The 23623-nt window shown below is 42.0% G+C and overlaps 4 protein-coding genes and 1 long non-coding RNA gene across 7 annotated transcripts; 3 read left to right on the top strand and 2 right to left on the bottom strand.

The window, feature by feature from the left end:
- The first annotated feature begins 457 nt into the window (after positions 1-457).
- On the top strand, positions 458-9985 carry LOC115726809 (DNA (cytosine-5)-methyltransferase CMT3-like). 3 transcript variants are annotated; one of them, XM_030656878.2, is made up of 22 exons: positions 458-779; positions 1020-1121; positions 1972-2000; positions 2108-2204; positions 3694-3801; positions 3879-3998; positions 4069-4168; positions 4303-4511; positions 4592-4657; positions 4753-5016; positions 5412-5470; positions 5547-5613; positions 5880-6209; positions 6312-6380; positions 6452-6538; positions 6616-6703; positions 7359-7474; positions 7574-7678; positions 7806-7849; positions 7921-7990; positions 8434-8537; positions 9518-9985. In XM_030656878.2, exons 1-22 carry the CDS (start codon positions 579-581, stop codon positions 9687-9689), a joined length of 2607 nt encoding a protein of 868 aa, XP_030512738.1. In that variant the 5' UTR covers positions 458-578; the 3' UTR covers positions 9690-9985. The 3 variants fall into 3 exon arrangements, with proteins under 3 accessions (XP_030512738.1, XP_030512720.1, XP_048137274.1); XM_030656860.2 differs by having other exon boundaries at positions 458-796; positions 1028-1121; XM_048281317.1 differs by having other exon boundaries at positions 458-796; positions 1028-1121; positions 9541-9689.
- A 1398-nt stretch (positions 9986-11383) lies between these two features.
- LOC115726929 lies at positions 11384-11755 on the bottom strand. Its single transcript, XR_004013624.2, has 2 exons — positions 11635-11755; positions 11384-11591 (listed from the first exon to the last, which is right to left on the bottom strand). It is a non-coding gene; the product is annotated as an uncharacterized LOC115726929 (long non-coding RNA).
- A 2366-nt stretch (positions 11756-14121) lies between these two features.
- On the top strand, positions 14122-15531 carry LOC115726878 (protein SLOW GREEN 1, chloroplastic). Its single transcript, XM_048280806.1, has one exon. The coding sequence runs from the start codon at positions 14249-14251 to the stop codon at positions 15260-15262; it is 1014 nt and encodes a 337-aa protein (XP_048136763.1). The 5' UTR covers positions 14122-14248; the 3' UTR covers positions 15263-15531.
- Positions 15532-16893: 1362 nt separating this feature from the next.
- LOC115726836 (pentatricopeptide repeat-containing protein At5g13770, chloroplastic) lies at positions 16894-19021 on the top strand. The gene has a single exon (XM_030656904.2). The coding sequence runs from the start codon at positions 16938-16940 to the stop codon at positions 18792-18794; it is 1857 nt and encodes a 618-aa protein (XP_030512764.2). The 5' UTR covers positions 16894-16937; the 3' UTR covers positions 18795-19021.
- A 3702-nt stretch (positions 19022-22723) lies between these two features.
- Positions 22724-23461, bottom strand: LOC115726895 (defensin Ec-AMP-D2-like). The gene is made up of 2 exons (XM_030656987.2): positions 23324-23461; positions 22724-23094 (listed from the first exon to the last, which is right to left on the bottom strand). The coding sequence occupies exons 1-2, from the start codon at positions 23385-23387 to the stop codon at positions 22925-22927; spliced, it is 234 nt and encodes a 77-aa protein (XP_030512847.1). The 5' UTR covers positions 23388-23461; the 3' UTR covers positions 22724-22924.
- Between the last annotated feature and the right edge of the window lie 162 nt (positions 23462-23623).

The raw sequence follows: 23623 nt of genomic DNA, 5'->3' as shown, positions 1-23623 counted from the left end.
GATTAAATGAAATTAGTTAGATTTTTCAGGTCTGATAATCCTAATTTTATACAAATCTACAATGTTCTAAATTTACTTATACCTCTTTAAATAAGAATCTATAGTGATTTTTTGCGAATATAGCTAATCAATCGTTCAAAATGGAAAGATATAATTTTCAAATTTGCTCGAAGGCCATGTCTTCTTATCCACTGTGTTAACAACATCCCATACAAATCGTAGAATTAATTTGATTGCAACCATCATTCATTGTTTCTCCAAATCAGACGGTGGTCTCTACCCAAGGCCCCGTGCTCTCGCGAACACCCAACCAAATCCTTCCAACGTTCGGGAAAAGATTTTTCACAGCTGGGCCCCACCCCTCATTTCCCTCCGGAAAAAATCCCCGAAAAATTTTCAGATTCCCGCTCATCTTTCAAACTCTGCCCCCTCAGACTTCCCCAAGATCGAGAACGGACCGGAGCCCTTTCCGTCTCCCTTCCTGCATCGCTTCCCCTCGCCACCCAATCTCCGCCTCTCTCTCTCTCTCCAACGCCTCTGTCTCTCTCTCTTAAGTCCCTCTCGGCCACCAGAGAAGCATGCCGAGCAAGCGGAAGTCTGGGGCCGGAGCAGCTCCCGCCTCCGCCAAGAGGGGGAAGGCAGAGAGCCCGAAGGAGGCGCCCGCGGGGGTGGAGGAGGAGCAGCAGCAGCAGCTCAACGGTCATGTCAACGAGAGATTCAATGATTCCGACGAAGCGCCCGCCAAGGATGGCGTCCCTTCGACGATTGCTTGTGCCGACGACGGCAGCGATGAGGAGTTGGAGCTCTCTCTCTCTCAAGTTCGTCGCAGCCGCTCGAGAACGATGCCGAGCAAGCGGAAATCTGGGGCCCTAGCAACTTCCGCCTCCGCCAAGAGGGGGAAGGCGGAGAACCCGAAGGAGGCGCCCGCGGAGGTGGAGGAGCAGCAGCAGCAGCTCAACAGTCATGTCAACGAGAGATCCAATGATGGCGTCCCGTCGACGACCTCTCGCGCGCACGATGACGGCAGCGATGAGGAGTCGGAGTGCTGGTTCGTTGGGGCTCCGATTCCCAACGAGGAAGCTCGTCAGAAGTGGCCAAACCGGTACCTTGGTTTGGGCAAGGTAATCTTTCGTGTTTTTTCTTTTCTATGGAGTCGTTTTCTCTCGAATGTGATTCATCTCAGTGACTTGCCATCGGGTTTTGGTACTGCTTTGTTCCTGCTTGTTGAAAAGTGTTGCTTCAGGGGTCGTGGATCTACTATTAGAGAAGGGTATTTAGAGAAGATGAGATTTTTGCATTTTGTATTGCTTAGATTCTGCACCTTCAAAATGTGACGTCCTTATCTTTTGGTAACTCTTGCATTTGTTTTTTAAGACTTAAAAACCAGGCTCCAATTGATGTAATGCTTTGTCAGAATGCTCTCATCCATAGTAACCTAAACTGTTAATACTTGAATCTTTAGACATTCAAGGCATCCATCACTTGTGGAAGGTATCGAAGCTTATTTCTGATGAAGTTTTTTTACTCCCAAGTAGCTCATTAAGGTGCTTACTCATCAGTACCTCGGCGCAAGTATTGATCCTGTTTTTTTTTTGGTCGGAGCAAGTATCGTCCTTTAATCTAGAGGATAATTAGCTAAACTAAACTTGCTGTTTAAGCAATGGCATTTGTTCATGGCTTGAGAGTCAGTCAAAACAGAGGAATCTCTGCACTTGTTTGATAGATAATCAGTCTCAAACCATTGATTTTCCAATGTCAAGTTCACGTTCCAGCTCTCTAGCGTGGATAAATAATGAAAATATCATATAAAGGCAATAAGCCCTTATTACCATTCTACATTACCGTTCATGAGTTTATCGGCACGCAATTTCTTTTGTTGCTTTCAATATTCCTTCTTTGCTTTGCTGATATTAATCTTTCGTTATCTTATTCATGTTGATACATTGCCACGGTGCCTTTTCTATCTTGCAGAAGAAAAAGGTGATCAATGGCAGTAAAGAGTAAGATTAAATTTGGATACGTGCTTATTTTTTCTGAGATAGGCTGATCTTCTTTTCCTTGTCAACAATTTTACTTTCCAGACGTTTTAATACAACATTTCATTTAGTAGGGGGGACAATGACATTATCCAAGCGAAGTACCATTACAGAAAGGCGAAGGTTGATGGGGTTTTGTATGATATTGGCGACGATGCCTTTGTGAAGGTGAGTTATTAAATATTTCTTTCCAAAATTGCAACTATACATATTTTGCAATTATTAAATATCAGGCCAGTGGAATAAAAGGTTTATCTATAGAAGCGAATTTCAATCAACCAATGATTTCATTATAGCTTCAATGACTACTCTTTCTTGCTAGTTTAAAATTGCGCTAATGATATATGATTTGAAGGATTCTACTTATGGTCGTATTGTATAACTCGAAATATGCTAGAACATTTTATGCATCAATCCTATTCTTGATACGGATGTAGCTAATGTGGTTTTGTTTGGCGTCTTTCTTGTAATATGGCAAACTTCATGACAATCAGGGCGTGCTAGTCTTATGCAAAGATGAGATAGATCTCTAGTATGACATAGACTACCACCAGCAAACCAGTGGCGTAGAGCTTGGCATTACACACTCTAAATGTACATTGTTTAGATTATTATCCATTTTTTATGTTATTTGTACCGCCGAAGATGAGATATAGCAATTTTGTTTGGTGCAGAGCTTTCAATGCATGTTGCTTGTACTTTTCTTTTTCGGGATAAGTAAAAGGTTGGAAAGGGGTGACCAGCGCGTGTTGCTCATACTTAAATCTCTATTAATGGGTTGGTTGGAAGTAATTGACACACTTAGTTAAATTGTATTGATGAAGCATACGCAACATCAAACTCACAAGTTTGTTCATAGGTAACTCAAGCTTTTCACTAAAATTTTGTTTTGATGCAAGTGAAGCGTTTGAAAGGTACTTGCTTAAATTGTCTCATAAATTTTACTAGCCATAGGGTAACATATGGAAAAAGCTATGAATACTACTGAATGCATTTACATTCAAAAGCCATACGCATGTCTCATATTCTTGGTCGACATGGCTATGATGATTACTCGTTTATATTTGCACTTTGGCTAATCAATGTGTAAGGCTCCACAATTCTTTGGCTTGGAACATGATGTACTTTCTAGCTAAAGGATCTATCTAGGTTTTGACTGTCTTTCTTCCTCATCACTTTCAGTAGGATTTTGTTAAGGAGGCTAAAATCTGAGGATTGTCTCATAGTTGGAGAGTTAGGCAGTTGCAAAGTCACAGTTTTCTCGCTCTTGTTGAGCCAAAGGTTACCACTGAAGTGAATTAAGCTTCCAATTATTTATCGGACTGGGTTCTACACAATCTTCTCCTTCAGATGCTAAGCTCAGCCGTGATTTTAGTACAAACTTCTCGAACCTTTCTAATATTTTCCAAGATTGTAGTTTTTTCTATAAACTTCAATTGCAATTGTAAATATGTTTGTCAGTTAATTTCATATGTGCTCCTTATCTTTTGGTCTATTTGAGGGAGCTTTGATACCAAGGTACTTCAACTATGTGAAAATATCTTACGATTGATAATTTACCAGACAAGGTCTTAGTAACCAATTGTAAATCGACATTTGTGAATTGCGAGACCGCCATATGAACTTCATTGATGACCTTTTTGGCCACTTAACTCAGGCTGGGGAAGGGGAAGACAATTATATTTGTAAGATCATGGAATTATTCGAGGCAGTTGATGGCTCAAATTATTTTTGTGCGCAATGGTATTACAGAGCTCAAGATACAGTAAGTATGTTTATAATCTTTGTTATGCTCTTATCAGCTTTACGATTATCTTATTTTTACTTCTTTATTTGTAACAGGTCATCAAGCAATCTTCTGATCTCATTGATGACAAGCGCGTTTTCTTCTCAGAAATACGCGATGATAACCCCTTGGAATGCCTCGTTGAGAAGCTAAACATTGCTCGAGTGCCACTCGAGGTATGTTTAACATTATTTTCTTCGGATTGAATATTTCTTAATGACATCCCAAGAGTATTTTGATCTGTAGATCAATTTGGAAGCAAAAAAGGCAGCAATTCCGCATTGCGACTATTATTGTGACACTTTGTATCTATTGCCATACTCAACATTCAAACAATTGCCTACAGGTATTTCTTCTTGGGTACCCGTATTCCCATATCAGTTTTCTCCTCATTAATATGACAAAAACATGATAGGACATCTGTTTTTTTTTTGGTTTTTTTTTTGGGATAGGTTTTTGACATCTGATTTTATAATATAGATCATAAGGTGGATGGTTGTGAGACTTCATCAACCATTTCAAGTGACGATGTTGAAATTGCTGGTTCAACATGCGAGGGGAATTCCAAGGATGGTACCCAAAATAGCAACAAGGGGGAGGCGACACTACTAGATATGTATTCTGGTTGTGGTGCGATGTCCACTGGATTATGTCTTGGAGCAAATCTTTCTGGTTTGAATCTCGTCACGGTATGCATTTTGTTAACTTTTTGTCACAGAAAAAGGTTAGTATGCACAACTTATGCTTTCTTGATTTCATTTGTTCATAGAGGTGGGCTGTTGACATGAATGAATACGCATGCAATAGTTTGAAACTGAACCACCCGGATACGGAGGTACAACCTTTCTCTTTTGTTGATGAGTGTATCAATTTTTCCAATTTGCATATATTCTGATAGCATTGTATTGTTGGCTGTTATCGTGTAATCAGGTGAGGAATGAGTCTGCGGAAGATTTCCTCTCGCTGTTGAAGGAATGGCAGAAATTGTGCATGCAATTTGACCTCATTGAAAGCGATGGTCAGCAGCTGCCATATGCTGATTTATTTGGTACGGATGACAGAATAAGCGATGAGGAGGAAAGCAGCAAGGATGACGATGGGGGTAGTGATGGTGAGGTCTTTGAAGTACAAAAAGTTCTAGCAATTTGCTATGGAGATCCTAAAGAGAAGGGAGACAGAACATTGTACTTCAAGGTACTTAAAATATTGAATTTAACTTGACAAACTTGGACATTTATTAATACATAGCTTCATCCATTTTTTTCTTTTTAATCCTTTATTTATGTTTTTTTTTTTTTTGGTAAAGTAATCCTTTATTTATGTTTAATACGAAGAATGCGAACATTTTCATTCTAGTCGATTCTTAGTCTATGACAGTGGATAGGTTGTTGATGAATTTGGATGCTTAATAATTCTTTACATACATCTTACAAAACCCTTGTACATTTATATATAGATGTACTTGTTATAATTCGATCATGATGCTTTGTGTACTTTAGCATGTGACCAATCATTTCACATAACTTAGGATCCCAGCAGTGTGATTCTTTTTTAGTGCTTTTAAAAAATTGGTCGTCATTTTGTTGCAGGTTTCATGGAAAGGGTATGGTCCTGATGAGGACACTTGGGAGCCAATTGACGGCTTACGGTAGGCACCATGATAAAAATGAACTTGATACGAAAATCCCAAGTTCCGCATCTCTAACATACTATCTTTGTGCCAGCAACTGTTGTGAGAAACTAAAGGAATTCATCCTTGAAGGTCACAAATCAAAGATTCTGCCTTTGCCGGTGAGTTTTTCATTTCCAATTTTTTTTTTCTTTTTGCGGCTTATCGTGCATCCTCTTTATGAACCTTCTCCACGACACCTTTGGATACACTTTACACGAGAAGCCTTCCTTTGATCTGGGAGACTCATCTCTTTGTTTCATCACTTATTATTTCACAGTAAATATTTCCAAGTGAAAATTGTTCCGTTCAGATTAATGTGGTCATTGTACTTGATTGCAAAGAAACAATCACCTTAAGAGTTCCTCTCCTTGGCTAATTTTTTTAGGGAGATGTAGATGTGATCTGTGGTGGACCGCCCTGTCAAGGAATAAGCGGTTTCAACCGTTTTAGAGATAAGGAGAATCCTTTGGCTGATGTGAAAAACAAGCAACTTCTTGTGTTTATGGAAGTTGTAGAGTTTTTGAAACCAAGGTTTGTTTTGATGGAGAATGTGGTGGATCTAGTTAAATTTTCTAATGGTTTCTTGGGGAGGTATGCACTTGGTCGTTTAGTGCAACTGAACTATCAAACAAGATTAGGTATGATGGCTGCAGGAGCATACGGGCTTCCTCAATTTAGAATGCGTTGTTTTCTGTGGGGTGCTCGTCCCAGTGAGGTAAACTTGTATATGCACCTATGTTTTAGATAAAGTAGTCTTAAACTTGTGTCTACCTTTATAATAAGAATTTCACTCACTGATTTTTATTTGATACGTTAGACGTTGCCCCAATACCCATTGCCAACACACGATGTTGTTAGAAGAGGTGTCATTCCTGTAGAATTTGAGGTATGGGTTTCTGTGTTATAATATGTAATTTACTGAGGGCGTAGTCTAAAATTTCCTTGAAATAAAATCAGATGCACACTGTTGCCTATGATGAGGGCCATTCACCCGAATTGCAAAAGAAATTGCTACTAGAGGATGCAATCTCTGATCTTCCACCTGTATGTATCTTTATCATCCTGGTATTGTTTTTAAAGCTTTGATTGATTGTAATTCTGATGGATTTCAATTGATTTAGGTCGGAACTTATAATGGAAGAGATGAAATGCCATATGAAAAAGCTCCAGAGACAGATTTTCAACGTTTCATTCGATCAAGTGAAAAAGGTGAATAGCATTGTTTTGTTTCCTTGTATATAAAACATAAAATGCAAAATAGCTAAATAACTAAGCAGTTTAATGTGGTACTGCGTTTTATTTCAAGTTTTTTTACATGTATACCCTATAGATGGTTGTAAATAGATTGTGATGAAAAACATAATTGTCATAACATAATTCTCAGATTACATCATCTATATATATATAGTGAGCATTAGGGCTCACTAATTATAGAAAAGACTAAACTACTCTTTCAATAGATTGTAGTGTAGTTCACGAGTAGATAGACATTCTTAGGTGCTATCATTAAACCATCTATGCTTTAAAAGTAACTTTAACCAATGGTTTCGTGACACGCATGGGACTCTAGCTTAAATTATAGAAGCTCTTAAAAATGAGCATTTTCAAAATTGTGTTGATACACGATTGATACTCTTGTTGCTTGATGGGCTCTCCCTCTTTTATTGCCTTATACTGGTTCATAATTCCTTATAGGCTAGGGTGGCATGCTAGTAGGAGTCAATTTAATTGGATTTAGTTTAAGGGGAAGTGAGCTTAGCAGGATGTTTCCTGTTCACTATGATTTATTGAATAAGCTTTTGCGTGTTTTGGGCTTGCTTAACTAAACAAAGTGTGCAATTCTGGTTTTTCATTCTCTTTACAGAAATGATGGGGATCACAGACAACTCAGTGGATTCAGGTCGACTTGTCTTTGATCATCGACCCCTTGAATTGAATTCGGACGACTATGAACGTGTTTGCCGAATACCAAAGATAAAGGTTTTCTTTGTTTTCTTGTATTCATGAAAGTCAACATTCTTCTATCTTATTTTCTCGAAAGCTCTGCTTTTTGCTGAAAATATCATGAATTTTGTGAAGGGCGCGAATTTTAGGGATTTGCCTGGTGTTCGTGTGCGTCCGGACAAGAAAGTTGAATGGGACCCTGACGTTCCCAGGGTTTATTTGGACTCGAGAAAACCATTGGTAAAATTATACATTCATTCATACTTCCCCCAGTTTCTCTTTTTGACAGAATTTTGTTCATCCTTCCTAATGACATTTAGCTTTTTTCCTTTGCAAGTCTTATAACAGAACTGCTGTCCTTCTGCAGGTCCCTGATTATGCAATGACGTTTGTGCGTGGTTCTTCCTCAAAGTAAGTGTTAAGGTGCTTCGTTACATTTAGTTTTTGTAATTTCAGCATTCCAACCTCTTTGAATTATGTAGGCCTTTCGCACGTGTGTGGTGGGATGAAACTGTGCCTACTGTAGTGACCAGAGCAGAACCCCACAACCAGGTATGCTTCTTCACTTAATTAGTGGCAGAGTTGGATTTGGAGATGATTATATGTCTTTTTAGGGTTTCTACACTTGTGGTTGTCGAGTAATGTGGAGTTTCCAATAGTTAAATTCTGTGTAACCTCGGTGACGACGACTTGTGTCACTCTATTTTGTCTCAATAAATGTTGTGTAGTTGCTAGCTAAATTAGATTTCTTATTGTTAACTACGATGAGATTTTTATTTTATGAATATTGTTCCGAATATATGAAGTCATTTCCCTGTAAAGTCAGTATTAGGTGAGAATTGGATATTTCTTGCTGCATTTCCAATGTCGTGTCAGAAGTTACCGTCCATTACATCTTTAAGCTGAAAAGACTATCAAACAGGAAATCAGTTGTTCATGTAATTATGCAAGAACGAATAAGCAGTGGCCAACAAATTATTTGGTCAACTATGCAGGCAATATTGCATCCCGAGCAAGACAGAGTTTTTACAGTTCGTGAAAATGCAAGACTTCAGGGTTTTCCTGATTATTACAAGCTTACTGGCCCCATCAAGGAGAGGTAACTATTAGATAAATGGTATCCACTCTTTGATTTGTGTACTTCACAGTAATCCACAATGTACAAAGGCCATTAGTTAAAATGAAATGCGCCCCAATTGCACGAGCGTCCTTCAAATATGATTACATGATGTTGTGAGCTGCATTGCATGAATGCTGATAGAGTATATATTCTTCCTTGGGTAAGTTTAATATATACTGCAAGGCACTGTATAGTGTATATATTCTTCCTTGGGGTAAGTAGAATAAAGACCGCAAGGTATCAATTATCTGCATATGTTAGGATGAAGCTGTTATATTATAGGCACGTCTTTTTAGCTTTTTACGGTTTTAAATTTCGATGAAGTGAGGGCGTGTAGTTCCTATAATCACCGAGACATTGGATCATTTATCATCAAGTTTTCAGGGAACTTGGGTCGATGTGACCAGGCATAACAATGGGAGATTAGTCGATAGAGTTTGGGGACAACGTACACTCGATACGGGCATTTTCCTTCTGCTCACAACAAAATGTAGAGAGGAGCATAGACAATCCAGTTGAAATTAGAAAATGCTTGCTATTTGTCTGTTGACACTAAATAGTAGAATAATAGTGGCCTGGACAAGGTTATAACATATGTATGTGTACCTATCATAGTTTTTGAAGGTCTTTTCGAAAATTGATCTCTTGAAGCATGTTGCATGCTGGGATAATCAGAAGTGATAAATTATTCTCAAGAATTACTTTGTCAATTCATGTTTTTCATTTTTCAATAATCTAATTTCCCCAAGCTTCTAATTGGGTTTCTCAAAATGAGCCCCGCTGAATTCTTGTTAGCACAAGAAGTTTTGATCAGATTATATCACACTTAATCTAGGTGTTCTAGAAACGCAACCAGGCATTTGGCCAGAAAAAATTCTTATGGTACTTCACAATTAGATATGTACAGCTAAGTATTTTTGTGTTTTTGCTCTTACTTTGATTCTCCATTATTTTACCAGATACATTCAAGTTGGAAATGCAGTTGCAGTTCCTGTAGCTAGAGCTTTGGGATGTGCACTGGCTAAAGCTTTCCAAAAAAGTGCCAGTGAAGATCCATTGTTTCGGTTGCCTGATAAGTTCGTCAATAAATGCGAGCAACATTCTTCTGCATCGTCTGAAAATGATGAATAGTTGTACTGTCGAAGAAGTGAATTGCAGGTTATTGAGATTAAATCACAATGATTTAGAGTGGAAGCCTTACTCCTACCAACGAGGATGTTTCAAGGAGGCTGCGAAGCTATAGCCGACGCGATTGATTGTTTGCCACCACAATTTGGAGTGGCGCTCCATGTGATATCATCCAACACACATTAGAGGTTTTAGGGAAAAAGAAGTCTCTCGGCCTCAGGCTTTTCTGGGCTCAGAGAGAGAAACAAAGCTTCACATGAATTTTGTCCCATTTGTGATTAATTTGCTCTGTAATAGTATTTGTTATCTTTTTTACCCTCCTTTGCTGTATTTTGTCCCGAAGTAATTAAATGAATCACTGAGTTCTTGCACCCACGTTCTCTTCAATGTAATGTTTTTCCTCGTTTTAGTAATACTTTAGGTACTTAATTGAACTCATTAAAATTTAGAAATGACGTTTTATATTGGACAAAAGTTGAAAAATTCAATCAAATTATTGAAAGTTTACATGGTGTTGTACATTAGCCAAGTTCAGAGACTTATGGTTAATTGCACTTAGTCCATTACCTAAAGGGAGACTACTATATCAGAGTAATGCTTACTTTGAGTTTCTTTACCAATGAAGCGTCCACAAATTTGACATCGATCATCACTGAAGAAGATTAACTCAAATTCATTACCGTAAGTGTACAAATAACTCTTGCTGATACACTTCAAAATTTAAATTTCCAATGTTTCTTGGTAAAAATAAACTAGTAAAATGACAGGATGAATTTCTGCAAAGGTATTAATTCAACTGAATCATTTGGTAAAAGCTGATATTCATGCCTATGCCTAAATCCATCCTCCCACCTGATCAAACATGTCTAGCATTTGTTGCAAAGAGGCTTGCTTGGAACACGTAATAATTGCTTATAATGTCAATGCTTAGGGTATCTCCAAGCATGCAATGCTTTGCCTTTCAAAGCAAGCTGACATGCTTTCTTTGAATCTATTTGGAAAAGAACACAAGAAAAAAAAAGTTGCTGCAGTTGGGCTTGGCGCTGGTTTGAGTTCTTTACTTCAGATAGTTGAATATAATGCGCAGCGAATTAGTAGTTAGCTAAGGACCATGGCTGCAGGAATTGGTCATAAACCCTCAAGCACTTGGTATCACTAGCCACTGCGTCCTTCAAGGATCGCAAAGGGCCTGTTCTTGTGGAAACTTGTTTAAATAGACTACTTCCAGCCTTCATGACAAAGACCTGTAAGTCGGCTGGCTGATTGAGAAGTTAGCTGTTGGGAAAGATGACTTCCGATTTTGGGAATATGAATACGTTTGAGCAAGGGCAATGCACTGCAAAATGGCATATGTGCCCGCTCTAACAATAAGTCTGAATGAGCTACAACTTGGAGAAGAGGGGGGAAGTTGCATCCTTTTGGGAAGACTAATCTTTCAGAGACAGAAAGGGAAGATTGGAAAAGAGTTGCAAGGAACGAACTTGATGGGATAAAAGTGTACTAAGCACCCCTCTAATGTTTGACTTCATCAAGGGCGAAAATAACAATTGAAAGTGGATACTGGTAGTTACATATCGCGTATCACACAAAAGAACAAATTTTTTTGTCCCGATTGGCGACCAAACATGACGGTTGAACACATTCGGTCATTTACAGGCAGGGAAATTGCCCTTTTTTTGAAGGTAGGGACTTAGATCGCAATAAACCGGGACTTCTTATTCCACCTTGATGATAAGCAGGCAAAGACTAAGGCTATGAGCCTTATGAAACCTATCTCTTATTCAGTCTAATTGAACAGACTAAGTCCATTAGCTTGATCCCTGCACAGAGTATTCATTGGCCTGAGTTCTAGAATCCTAACTCCAAAATTTCCACTACAGTCCAATCATTTTCTCGTGTCCACATCTTAGTGAAATCGGGAAATCCCGAAACAATCCCGACATCAGACGGGAAGGTGTAAACCAACCTTCCTGGAAGAAACGAAGAATTCGATACTGAAACTAACGTGAACAGACGAAAGCCTCACCAAACCTCAACGACCATCCCCGAAACAATCCCGACATCAGGCGGACAAGAGCAAGAACGAAGATAAAAAGTTTCAACGGGTGTTGGGTTGCGTACTCGATCGGGGGGCGGCGAGCGGGGGCAGTCGCAGCACGGCTTGCTCCGTCTCAATCGGATCCGACCTTAGTATCTACCAAACCAAAGACGAACAAACAACCCCCCGTCAATTGCAAATGAACACGAACGAACGACAGCACGAAAAACGAGAGAGAGAGAGAGAGAGATGTACGGGGTCTTGGAGGACGGGCTTCGTGTCGTCGGTAGCTCGTCGGAAGGGAGGCTTGGGGTGAGGGAACTGCTCCTTCTTGGCCGGGCTTTGGAATTGGGTCGGACGGTCAGCATCGGCGTTGGATTCCGTCGAAATTGACGACGAAGCTTTCATCGCTCTGTTTTCTCGGGCGATTCCCTTCGAGTCGGAGCGGGACGGGCTCTTTCGAAATCGTTTACGAGCAAAAGCGGCGGTGCGTTTTTGGAATTCCAGAGACGCTTGTCGGGAGAGTGAAAACCAGAGCTCCCGTTTTGGTGACTCCCATTGCCGATTATCCAGATCCCCTACCATAAAGGTTGGGGTGATATTGAGGGATCCGAACCGTCCATTTCAAAATAAACGGCCCAGATTTATCCACATCACATTTTAAAAGTGGGGAATTTTTTTTATGAGAAATTTCAAAATTTTAAAAAAAAGTGATGCGGATCAATCCGGACCGTCCATTTTTTATTTGGACGGCCCAGATCGAACATGTCACCCCTAAGAGCAATGTTAGGGGATCCTGTTCCGATTAACTCCGGCTTTTGTTACTTCTTGTTGTAAATCAGTTGAAAAATAAAACATCTAAATATGATATAACAATTTCATCAGAGATATATATATATTTTTATCGAAATAGTTAAGTCCTAGTGTACAAATTTTAGGATAGTTAATGTATATTAAGAAAGCACATCAATTCGCTCTAATATTATAAATTCCGATGGAGCAAAGCTAAATGCTATGTGCATGAAACTAGAATGTATCTTGATCGTTTCTTGTCCGGAAAATCTTAGGTTGCGAACTTTTGCTGGGTAACTCTCAAAATTAGCCTGAATGACTAAACCGACAAATCATCGAAAGATTTAGAAGTAAATTGGCAAATTGAGAAAATGTTTATGATTAATTTGGCAAAATGTCAAAAGATCTAGGATTAAACCGGCCAAATTAAAATGTTTATGATTGAATTGACAGAATTGCAAGATAATTCCCCCTATGTAAATCCACTGGAATACCTTTTAGGCTGGCATGGGGTAACCTCCCCTTCTCCTATATTTTTTTCATAAGCAAAAAATAAAAAGAAAAATAAAAATTAGAGGGCCGAGGTCATCTCTTATCGCCGAAGCATTCACATTTCTGTGAGAAAGTGTAGTGCTGGGAACATGCATTATTTCAACACCATCAAAAGCGGATTTTCAAACTAATTAAGGTTAGGTAAGCGCAAGCTTGGAAGATGATTATAATATAGAATTGAAGCGTGGCCTTAATAATACGTTTGATTAGAGGGTCGAGGTCTTCCTTTTCTATTATCTCAAATTAGTTGAAAAATGGGTTTATCGAGGAACAAATAAATTGATGACGAGTAAGGAGTAAACTTGGTTATTCGATGCTAGTTATGCTCCTATTCCCCTTATTTACTCACTACCCCGTGAACGAAGACAACATATGATCGGTTAGGAATTGAAAAACTTATGTTTCGCATGCCATGTCAGAAATTGTGCCTCATCGTCCAGGGCTTCTAGATCTCACATAATCAAGCGACAATTGTCATGAGACGAGAGCTCGGAGAGGCAATGGTGGTGAGAGACGGTGATGGGGAACAATGTTGGCTAGGTGCGAGGCCATGGTTGCAAGTTGCTCGGGCGATGAGCAAAGTAGGAGAGACAGAGACACGAGTGAGTGAAAATTATACCATGTCACTTATCACACCGCAATAAAAATGAGAAAATCAGTAAACAAATGACATGTAGCAACGCCACAATCTATGATTTCTGTCTAGACGACAACAAAGTTGAGTCCTTAATAATTTGACATGTAAGTTTGAGATTCGATAGTGTTTAGTATCATTGCATATCCAAAGTTGCTCTCGATTTGGAACTTGGCAAATCATGAAAAATTCCCCGTCATAACTCAACTCTCCATTTGTATCGGAGCCGGTGTCGCACGTGTCCTAGATTAGATGTGAATCCCCCGTGAGACTCCCTCGACGATTCAGATGAACACGGTGGACCCGGTTCATTCCGTACCGGTTCAGTGTCCCGCACAGGAATCGGCTGGCCCGGCCTGTCCGAATTTCAAAATGTCCAGCTTTTGACCAGCGACCTTCCTCCACCATAGACAAGGCTGGCATAGCATACCTCTACCTCTACGCCTTCTCCCCTCTGCTGCAATCTCTCTCTCTCTCTCTCTCGCTCGAAAACCCTTGGGAAAGCAAACCACATTCTCCCCGATCCTCTTCCAAATCCCAAGTGCGATGAATTCGACTCTCTCTTCCTCATCCACATTCAATTTCACTAAACCTCCTTCCTTCGCGCTCCTCAGTCGACCTCCTCCTTCAATCCTCCGCTTCCCCACTCCCAAGCCTCAGGAAGATTCCTCTCTCCGTCGAAACACAATCAGGGCTTGTTCCGTTGCTGACTCCGGCAATCCCCCGAAGAACCCAATTCTCCAAAAGCTCCAAAACTGCGCCGGAGCCGCCGTCCTCGTGGGAGCCGCGGTTTCCTTCGTCTTTAGCAGCGAGAAATCTGCGGCGAGAGCTGTGCCTCCTCCTGCAAATGTTGAAACGGAGCAATCTCCGAGTCTTGAAGAGATCCAAGGACAAGTCCAGGAAGGCCAAGAATCCCAGCCCTCGCCGTTGACGGAGCTCCTTGGATCGGACCCCGAGTCGGTCGACGCAATGAGGAAGCTTTTGCAGCAGAAGCTCGAGAGCGGAGAGGACCAGGAGGCTCTCAAGATATTGCGGCGTTTGGTTGCCGCTCAGCCTGAGGTGACTGAATGGAAGTTCTTGCTGGCAAGGTTGTTGGGCGAGATTGGAGACACCGAAAATGCCCGCAAAGTGTTCGAGGAAATTCTTGCGGCAAACCCGCTTTCATTTGAGGCCCTATTTGAGAACGCTCTGTTGATGGACCGGTGTGGAGAGGGAGAGGCTGTCATTAAGCGGCTGGATGAGGCGCTGAGGATCGCGGAGGAGGAGAACAAGGCAAAGGAGGCGAGGGATGTGAGACTGATAATGGCGCAGATACAGTTCCTGCAGAAGAATGTGGAAGGGGCTTTGAAGAGTTATCAGGACTTGGCTAAGGAGGATCCTACTGACTTCAGGCCCTATTTTTGTCAGGGGATGATATATAGCTTGCTTGATAAGAATGCAGAGGCAAGGGAGCAATTCGCCAAGTACCGCGAACTCTCGCCAAAAAAGTTTGACGTCGAGGGTTATCTGAGGACACCACTATCCCGGATGAAGCTGTTCGGGACAGATGAGGCCAACTGAGTTTCGGCGTCTGGTACTCTTAGCTCTTTCATCTTTTTTTGAAATAAGGTAGGTTGGGGAGATGGTACATTCTCGACACCTAATTTGGAGCAGGATTTGGGTAATCTCCGGATTCTTGGCATATGGTCAGTTGTAGTTTTCGTTATCTTGTAATTGCTTCACTAGTAATTTGAAATGGAGAGGTAACTCTAGAGAACTTATGAGGCGTTATAGAGGACGAACAGTGTGATCAGAGTTGATCACTTAATAATTTAGGCTCTATTTACACATTTTTGCCTTGCAAGTTCTACTTTTGTAGCTTAATGTCACTTTTTTCACGGCTGTTGGTCATCTGTTGCATTGGCCTTGTGTTAAAGAAATTGAATAAAGTTCTTGGGCAGGAGTGGTGTTGAGACTACTTGGAAGTTGAACTTAATCAACTAGCATCCACTGTTTAGCTCGATCATATTGTAGTGTCGTCTTTGGATTGAAGGTGAACAACAATGGTGATTAGTCGAGAATCAACTGGGGTTCAGTCCCTCAAAGCGATTGAAACCCTTGAGGCAGGCTCTCTTCGTCAGCTAAATCAGGACCTTTTTTCGCCTCTGTGGGATCTCTCTTGACTTTTAATTCAACTTCCTAGTTTCTCTGTAGAAGTTTATTTTCTTCAGCTTGAATCTTTTGCTTTGTCAATCGACGCCTGTGTACTTCCATTACGATTGGATTATACTTAAAAAAACAGAAGAGAGAGATTCTTTCAACTGTAATCCGGTATGACAATTTCAGGTGTATGGTTGAGCAGCTTATTTGAAGTATGAAGAGGTTTGATGATGATACAACATGGTCTAGGTTTTTTAAGCCAGCTGTCTTTGTTGCAATTCCTGTGTCTATAGGAAGAAGGTGATATTTTTCTGTCTTTGTGACAGTCTTGCCCAATTTATTTTTTCCCTGAAACAGGATTTGTTGTGAGCCAAAGCTGATACCTGAATGACAATTGATGATGCTAAGGAAAGAGTTCGAGGTGATATCTTAGAGATCCGACATGAGGTTTTAAACCTTGGATCGACGGGTGAATTGGAACATAAATCTGTGCGACTAACCGTCTATTTGCATAATGTGGAAGTGAAAAAAAGACAGTGGCATAATTTTTGCTTGCTCATCTAGTTCCAAGTAAATGAGATAAATCGATAAAGGGTACAAAATAACATGAGCAATCCCTATTCCGACATTTCCAATTCATAATTTTACTGCATGAAACAATAGAGAAGAGGAAAAGAAATCTCTCGAAATGCCACGTGATGGTACGGCTTCTTCATCGGCAAAATGCCAGTGAGATTAGTTAGTAAGAAAAAAGTAGGACAGAAAATGGAGCGGCCTAAATTATTTGAGAATGATGATTTGTCCTAAGCAGCTCTATCCGAAGGGGAAGTCTCGTCCACAAAGCTAAAGTGACATGGAGGTGGAAAAACAGAAAACGACTTCAGGCTTGAAAATTTCTGGCCCCAAAAAGCAAGGAAAGAGAGAAGTAGAAACACAGGTTTTTCAGGACAGGATGTTGTGTCCAGAAATCTCCCACGTGGCAGCCATTTAGTGGCTCCTACGATCTGCACCCAGGGCAAAATCCAGTGAGGATAAGGTATATGTACAGTTGAACCTCTCAACACGCTAGTCCAAGCTCTCAAGCTTCAAGTCTCACATGGCCATCTCGAGCTCCCCAGAGAAGGCCTTCTTGTTGGCCAGTATCAGCTGTTGCAGAGAACTCCACCAAGTCCCCTTTCCTAGATCATGCAAGGCCCTTCCCTTCCCGCCGCTCCCGCTCTCGAACCTCGGAGTCTCTTGCTCGAATTGCCCTTCCCCGCTTCTCGAGGAACAGTCTGGCGCCTTGCCTTCGGCGCAATTCGACTTGCAAGTAAGGGAATCTCTGCAAGGTCCGACCACGGACTCCGAGAGTTTCAACAGATTCTTACGTGGGTTATTGGAAGCTCCTGAGACTGAGAAGCTTGCCTACGAGTACTACGAGAAGGCGAAAGAGAGTCCAAACTTTGAGCCGGAGAAGTCGACGCTGGGTAGCCTCGCCAGGTACCTGATGAGAGAAAAGAAGTGGGACTTAATCGGGGGTCTTTCTCATGATTTCAAGGTTTACAATGTGTTCCCTGATAGATTTACCTGTGCTAGATTGGTCGGTAATTGCATTGAAGCTAGGAAATTCAGAGTTGTTGACGGTTTACTTGAAGTGTTAGGACCGAATAGAGAGGCCAGTCTTTTGGCATTCGATGCGGCACTGCGAGGTTATAACAAGCTCCATATGTATAGCAGCACGATTGTTGCGCACGAACAGATGAAATCCGTAGGGGTTGCTCTGGATCCTGGATGTTATTACAGGATAATGGAAGCTTACATGAAAATTGGGGATGTCGCAAAAGTTGTCGAGTTGTTTCATGAATTTGAAAGTAGCCGATCCAGCACAACATCCTTTTCAACACGGATTTTCGGTGTTGTTTGTGAGTCGTTATGCAAATCCAGAAGAGCATTTGAGGCCCTCGAGTACTTTAACAAAATGAAAGACAGCGGGATTGCTGTCGACACCAAAATTTATACATCGTTGATATCTTCTTTTGCAAGCGTCGGGGAAATAAAAGAAGCCGAAAAGCTTTTCGAGGAAGCCAGTAAAGAGAAGATATTGTTGAGGGATCCGGACATGTTCCTAAAGCTTGTTCTGATGTACCTAGAAGAAGGATTACTGGAGAGAACTTTTCACGTCATCGAGGCAATGAAGGGCATGAATCTGAAGGTGTCCGATTGCATATTGTCCGCAATAGTCAATGGCTTTATGAAGAAGCGCGGGCCCAGGGCTGCAGTTAGGGTGTACGAAAATCTCATCTCTCAGGGATGCGAGCCCGGGCAAGTGTCATATGCTTCGGTCATAAGTGCGTATTGCCGGGTCGGGCTCTACTCCCGAGCTGAGGTGCTTTTCTCGGAGATGGAAACCAAGGGGTATGACAAATGTGTCGTGGCATACTCTAGCATGGTTGCCATGTATGGCAAGAGAGGAAAAACGAGAGAAGCAATGAAATTGGTCGCAAAAATGAAAGCCAGAGGATGCAAGCCGAATGTGTGGGTGTACAACACCTTAATGGAAATCCATGGGAGGGCGAAGAACTTGAGGCAGGTCGACAAAATATGGAAGGAAATGAAGCGAAAGAAGGTGGCACCTGACAAGGTTAGTTACACGAGCCTCATTGCTGCGTACAATAGGGCAAGGGAGTTCGAGACCTGCATAAAATTTTATGACGAGTTTCGGGCGAATGGGGGCTCGATCGATAGGGCAATGGGCGGGATCATGGTGGGGGTTTTCTCAAAGAGCAGCCGGATCGAGGAGTTGATTAGGCTTCTTCAAGACATGAAATCGGAGGGAACAGAGTTGGATGAGAGGCTTTACAGGTCGGCTTTGAATGCACTGAGAGACGCTGGCCTGCTAGTTCAAGCTAGGTGGTTCCAGGAAAGCTTCAGCATCGCCCGAGAAAGAGGAGTTCCTAATAAACTGATACGATAGATAGGACCAATCACAATTCAGGTTCGGTGTCCCCTTCATTCAACTTGTACAGTCCCACAGCTGATGCTCTATTCTGTGTAGTTCGATTGTAAATTAGGAATGCTCAGTTGAATTCTTTGTGGGAATCTACTGGAGATGCTTACCAACACAAGCGGTTGTTGGGAGAGGAAAACCGAGAAGGACGGATCTTCTTCTTGTTTATCAAAATGGTTGATCCCAGTAAAGAACATACAGAGTCCAGGACTCAACTAAGTACATATGCTTCGATTGCCAACAATGTACTTAGTTGCTAGGTCCACAATGGCGAAGTTGTCGTGTTAAGTCGAAGTCATGATCATGCTGATATACCCTGTGTTCGTATATCACATGAACTTGAGAAGCCAAGATCAGAAACAAGTTATGGCTCTTAAATAGCTTTCACACTAAAAAACAGAAGCAACCGTGATAAGGACAAGACGACATTCCGGTGCAACACTGGATTATTTCATAATACTGATGACATACGATAAGATGTAGTGTTAAAGCATGTGAAACTCAGGGCAAGGACGGAGGGCAAGGTCTGGTGCAGAAGCAACGGCGGTGAAAGCCCCAGCAACGCCAACTTTTGAAGCCCTCCGACTTGCAAATGGCAGCGCAGTTTCTCTTGGAAAAGCACATTCCCTGGAACGGCTTTGGGACTCGCACTTTCTTCCCCCGGCCATCACTGCCATCAGCTCCATCTCTGTACATACCAAAATGGAGGTGGACCCAAAAAAGGGTCAGTCTACAATTGGTTTGATTGATCAAAATTCTCTCATAGAAAACGAGTGGATAAATCATGCTCAGAATTATCCAGCGGCATTCCAATCCATTTTGCTGAGGCCTTCATATTATATGTTCACTGCCATTTGATCGTTTTACCGATCTACTGGCTCTACAAATAGGGTGAGGTTCCACGATCCTCATATTCTGTGTGATATCTGGTGAAGTATACACATTGTATGGGCCAACATGAAGCCACTACGTTAACACTCCAGTGATTCGACCCATGAAACACATGCATGCGTAAGGTGTTGTAGGATGAGAAAGGACCAGCATTTGCCACGAGCAGCAGCAGCATCAGAATAAAAGCAGCTGGAATCAAGCGCTTGGAGAAATCCATAGAGAGAGAGAGAGAGAGAGAGAGAGAGAGACATGGTGATTTATAGGTGAGGGTGGTGGTGAGCACAAGTTCATCACAGTAGAGACAAATCGGGGGTTCGGAGTTACAGAACGATCGCAAAAAAGAAAAAAAGGATGGAGAATTGTTATGAAAGTTAAAAATGGAGGGCCTTGCATGGATCTGATCGGATCCACGTTCCGGATTCAAATTTAGTAGGCCGACTACTCTCATCGAAGAAGGAAAAAAGGGTAAGATCCTCGAGTCATCACTCGTCGATGCAGCACAGACTGCACTTTAGACAGGACTGCTTCATCCTTTTGCCGTACATTTGATGCATCCCTGAGCTTCGTCCTCCCCAGATAGAGACTTATTTCTCCCACTTCTCTATAAATAAACTACGTGTTACAAACACTTCCGTTTGCGATATGTCCTCTAAGTTATATCCACTTATGGAAGCTACTCGATGAGATGGCTCTGCATGAGCCCCAGCATCGCTAGCATCGCTCTCCTTCCAAAGAAGACAAGCTACTGCATTTCACAGCCAACCTGACGGGGATCGACAACAATTATAGCAGAACATCGCTGAAGGCAGATTTAGAACTTTTCTTTTACGGATGAGTAAATAATGATCCGAAATCTTTTGAAGGAAAAGTCCCAAAGACCTACAGCTTTGTAAACACCGTTTGTCCCAATTAATCGATAGTCGTTGGTAACTCATGAACGATCTCAAAGGCGGGAAATTCCAGTTAAATTAATCATTGTAGTGGAGTAAGGATAACTCTGATCCGATGAATGCAGCAAAGTAGCCGAGAAGCGTTCCGAGGAAGCGTGTAAAAGAGAAGATATTGTTGAGGGATCCAGACATGTTCCTAAAGCTTGTTGTGATGTAGATAGATAAAGGATTACTGGAGAAAACTTTCTGGGCCATCGAGGCAATGAAGGGCACAAATCTGTAAGTGTCTGATTGCATATCGTGTGCAATAGTCTACGGCTTTTCGAAGAAGCACAGGTGTCAGGCCGCGGCTATGGTGCGCGGAAATCTCCTCTCGGGGATGTGAGCCTGGGCAAGTGACGTGCCCTTCGGTCATGAGTTGGTACTGCCGCCTTGAGCTCTACTCCCGAACTGAGGCGCTTTTCTCAGAGTCGGAAATTGAGGGGTATGAGAAGTGTGTCGTGGCGTACTCTAACATGGTTGCCATGTAAGGCAAGAGAGGGAAAACAAGAGAAGCAATGAAATTGGTGGCCAAAATGAAAGCCAGAGGATGCAAGCCGAACGTGTGGGTGTACGATGCCCTGATGGAAATCCGCTCGAGGGTGAAGAACTTGAGGCAGGTCGAGAAAATGTGCAAGGAATGAAGAGAAAGAAGGTGGCACCCAACAGGGTGAGTTACACGAGCCTCATCGCCGCATACTGTAGTGCGTGGGAATTCAAGGCGTGCATAAGATTTACGAGGAGTTTTAGGTGAATGGGGGTGTGATTCAGGGTGATGGACAGATCACAGTCGGGGTTTTCTCGAAGAGTGGCCGTTGGTTAGGCTTCTTTAGGCTTCTTTAGGATTGGCACCCAAACCAGGTGAGTTACGCGAGCCTCATCGCCTCATCGCCTCATTCTCTAGTGCGCGGGAATTCAAGACGTGCATAAGATTTAAGAGGATTTTTAGGTGAATGGGGGTGTAATTCATAAGGTGATGGACGGATCATGGTCGGGGTTTTCTCTAAGAGCAGCCGTTGGTTAGGCTTCTTCAGGACATACAGGTCGGCTTTGAATGCATTGAGAGAACGCCGGACTGCTAGTTCAAGCTAGGTGGTTCCAGGAAAGCTTTGGCATGACCAGAGCAAGAGGAGTTCCTAGTTAAGACTATCTTAGAGATCGATTGATGCGTAGATTCAACTGATCGCATTCCGTTTGGTGTCCTCTTCATGTATCTCCCACTGGTGGATGCTCTATTCTGGGTAGTTCGATTGTAAACTAGCAGTACTCAGTTGAATTCTTTGTGGGAATATACTCGAGATGCTTACTGACGAAAGCGGTTGTCATGAGAGGAAAATCGAAAATGGCAGATCTTGTTGTTGTTTATCAGTACAAATGAGAAACTTTTTTGTGAGATCGAGTGAATTTTCCTCATATCGGCACATTTTTCTTTTTCTGTAGCAAATGAGAATACTTGCAGAGTTTCCATTAGCTTTTTGGGGGGGATAATCTGCAGAAGCTCACTCCTTTCATCATGAGTTCAATTACACCTACTAGGCTAAAAGATTATACTTCTTCAAATTGAACTGTGAATTTTGTCATTCTGGTCTGAAGTGATTCAGGTTGAGCTACTCGAAATTCTCACAAATTAAGGGCATCTTCTTTTGGAAATCCTAGCTGTTCTTACCACAACATCAGGGAAATTTCTAATTGCTTGTACTGAAGCAAGTGCAGCTTCGGTTCCAGTATAACGAGCCATCAATCGCCCAAATTTTGAAAACAAGAATTTTGGTGTGGGGAGAAGCTGGACATGTCTGCAAATACTAATCCGGGAAGAATATGAGGACAAGTAACCAGGGTTGATATATTTACTAACTGCTGTTTCCAGTTTCCATGGCGGATCGGACTGCAAATCTTGGAATGACCATGCTACTCATCCTCGGCCTCGTGGAGACTAAAGAGTTCGCGCAAGTTAACAAAATAGTTGATCCTAGTGAAAGAACATACAGAGTCCAGGACTTAAACAAGTACGTAGTTTCCAGGGCCATGATGGCAAAGTTGTCGGGTCAAGTCGAAATCATGATCACGCCGACGGAGTATCCGGGGATCCTATCATGGCTCTTAAAACAGATTCCACACTCTCAAAACAGAAGCAACCATGACAAAAAGAGTAAACAGCCAAAGGAAGATTACATCCTCGACCACACAACGACATTCCGATGCAGTACCGGATTATTCCAAAAGACTGGCGAGATTTGGTAAGATGCAATTCAAAAGCGCGTTCAGAGCGCGAACTCTCTAGCAATTTTTGGTGCAGAAGCAACGGCGACGCAAGCCCCTGCAATGCCCGCCGTGGAAGCCCTCCGTCTGGCAAACAGCAGCGCAGTTGCTGCCCCTCACGCATGCCCCTTTGAACCGCTGGCTCTGGGACTCGCAAGTTCTCGCCTCCACCGCCATCGGCTCCGTCTCTGCTCATACCGAAAAAGGAGGGTCTGAGTTAATCAAAATTCCCTCGCGGAAAATCATCGATAAGCACTTCCAATCATGCTCAGAATCATCTATGGCAAGTTTATAGTCGTGTGGTATTCTAGTGAAGTGTAAACACATTGCAAGAGCCAACATTAGAAGACGTATTATCGATTTGAACCATGCAAAGCATGCATGCATGCATAAGTGTGTTGCAGGATGAGGAAGGACCAGTTGCCACGAGCAGCAGCATCACAATGAAAGCAGCTGGAATCAATCGCTTCGACAAATCCATTTTGAGAGAGAGGGATGGGTGGAGGGTTGGGCAGGGAAGGAAAGGCGATTTATAGGCGAGTGCAGTGGTGATTTTCAGTTAAAAAAAAAAGTGGTGATTTTCAATTATTTTGTGAGCTCGAAACGTCGCGTCTTGCGGGGATGCCGACATATCCGACGGTCCAGATTCAGTTTAATCGACGGCCAACTTTTAATTACTAAAAAGAAGAAAATGGGCAAAGCTTCTGGAGCCACATC

The sequence above is a fragment of the Rhodamnia argentea genome, chromosome 6 (genome assembly GCF_020921035.1).
Source record: "Rhodamnia argentea isolate NSW1041297 chromosome 6, ASM2092103v1, whole genome shotgun sequence".
NCBI classification, from domain to species: Eukaryota; Viridiplantae; Streptophyta; class Magnoliopsida; order Myrtales; family Myrtaceae; genus Rhodamnia; species Rhodamnia argentea.
Note: the sequence above shows the minus strand (reverse complement) of the source record. Positions and strands in the feature narration are given on the sequence as shown.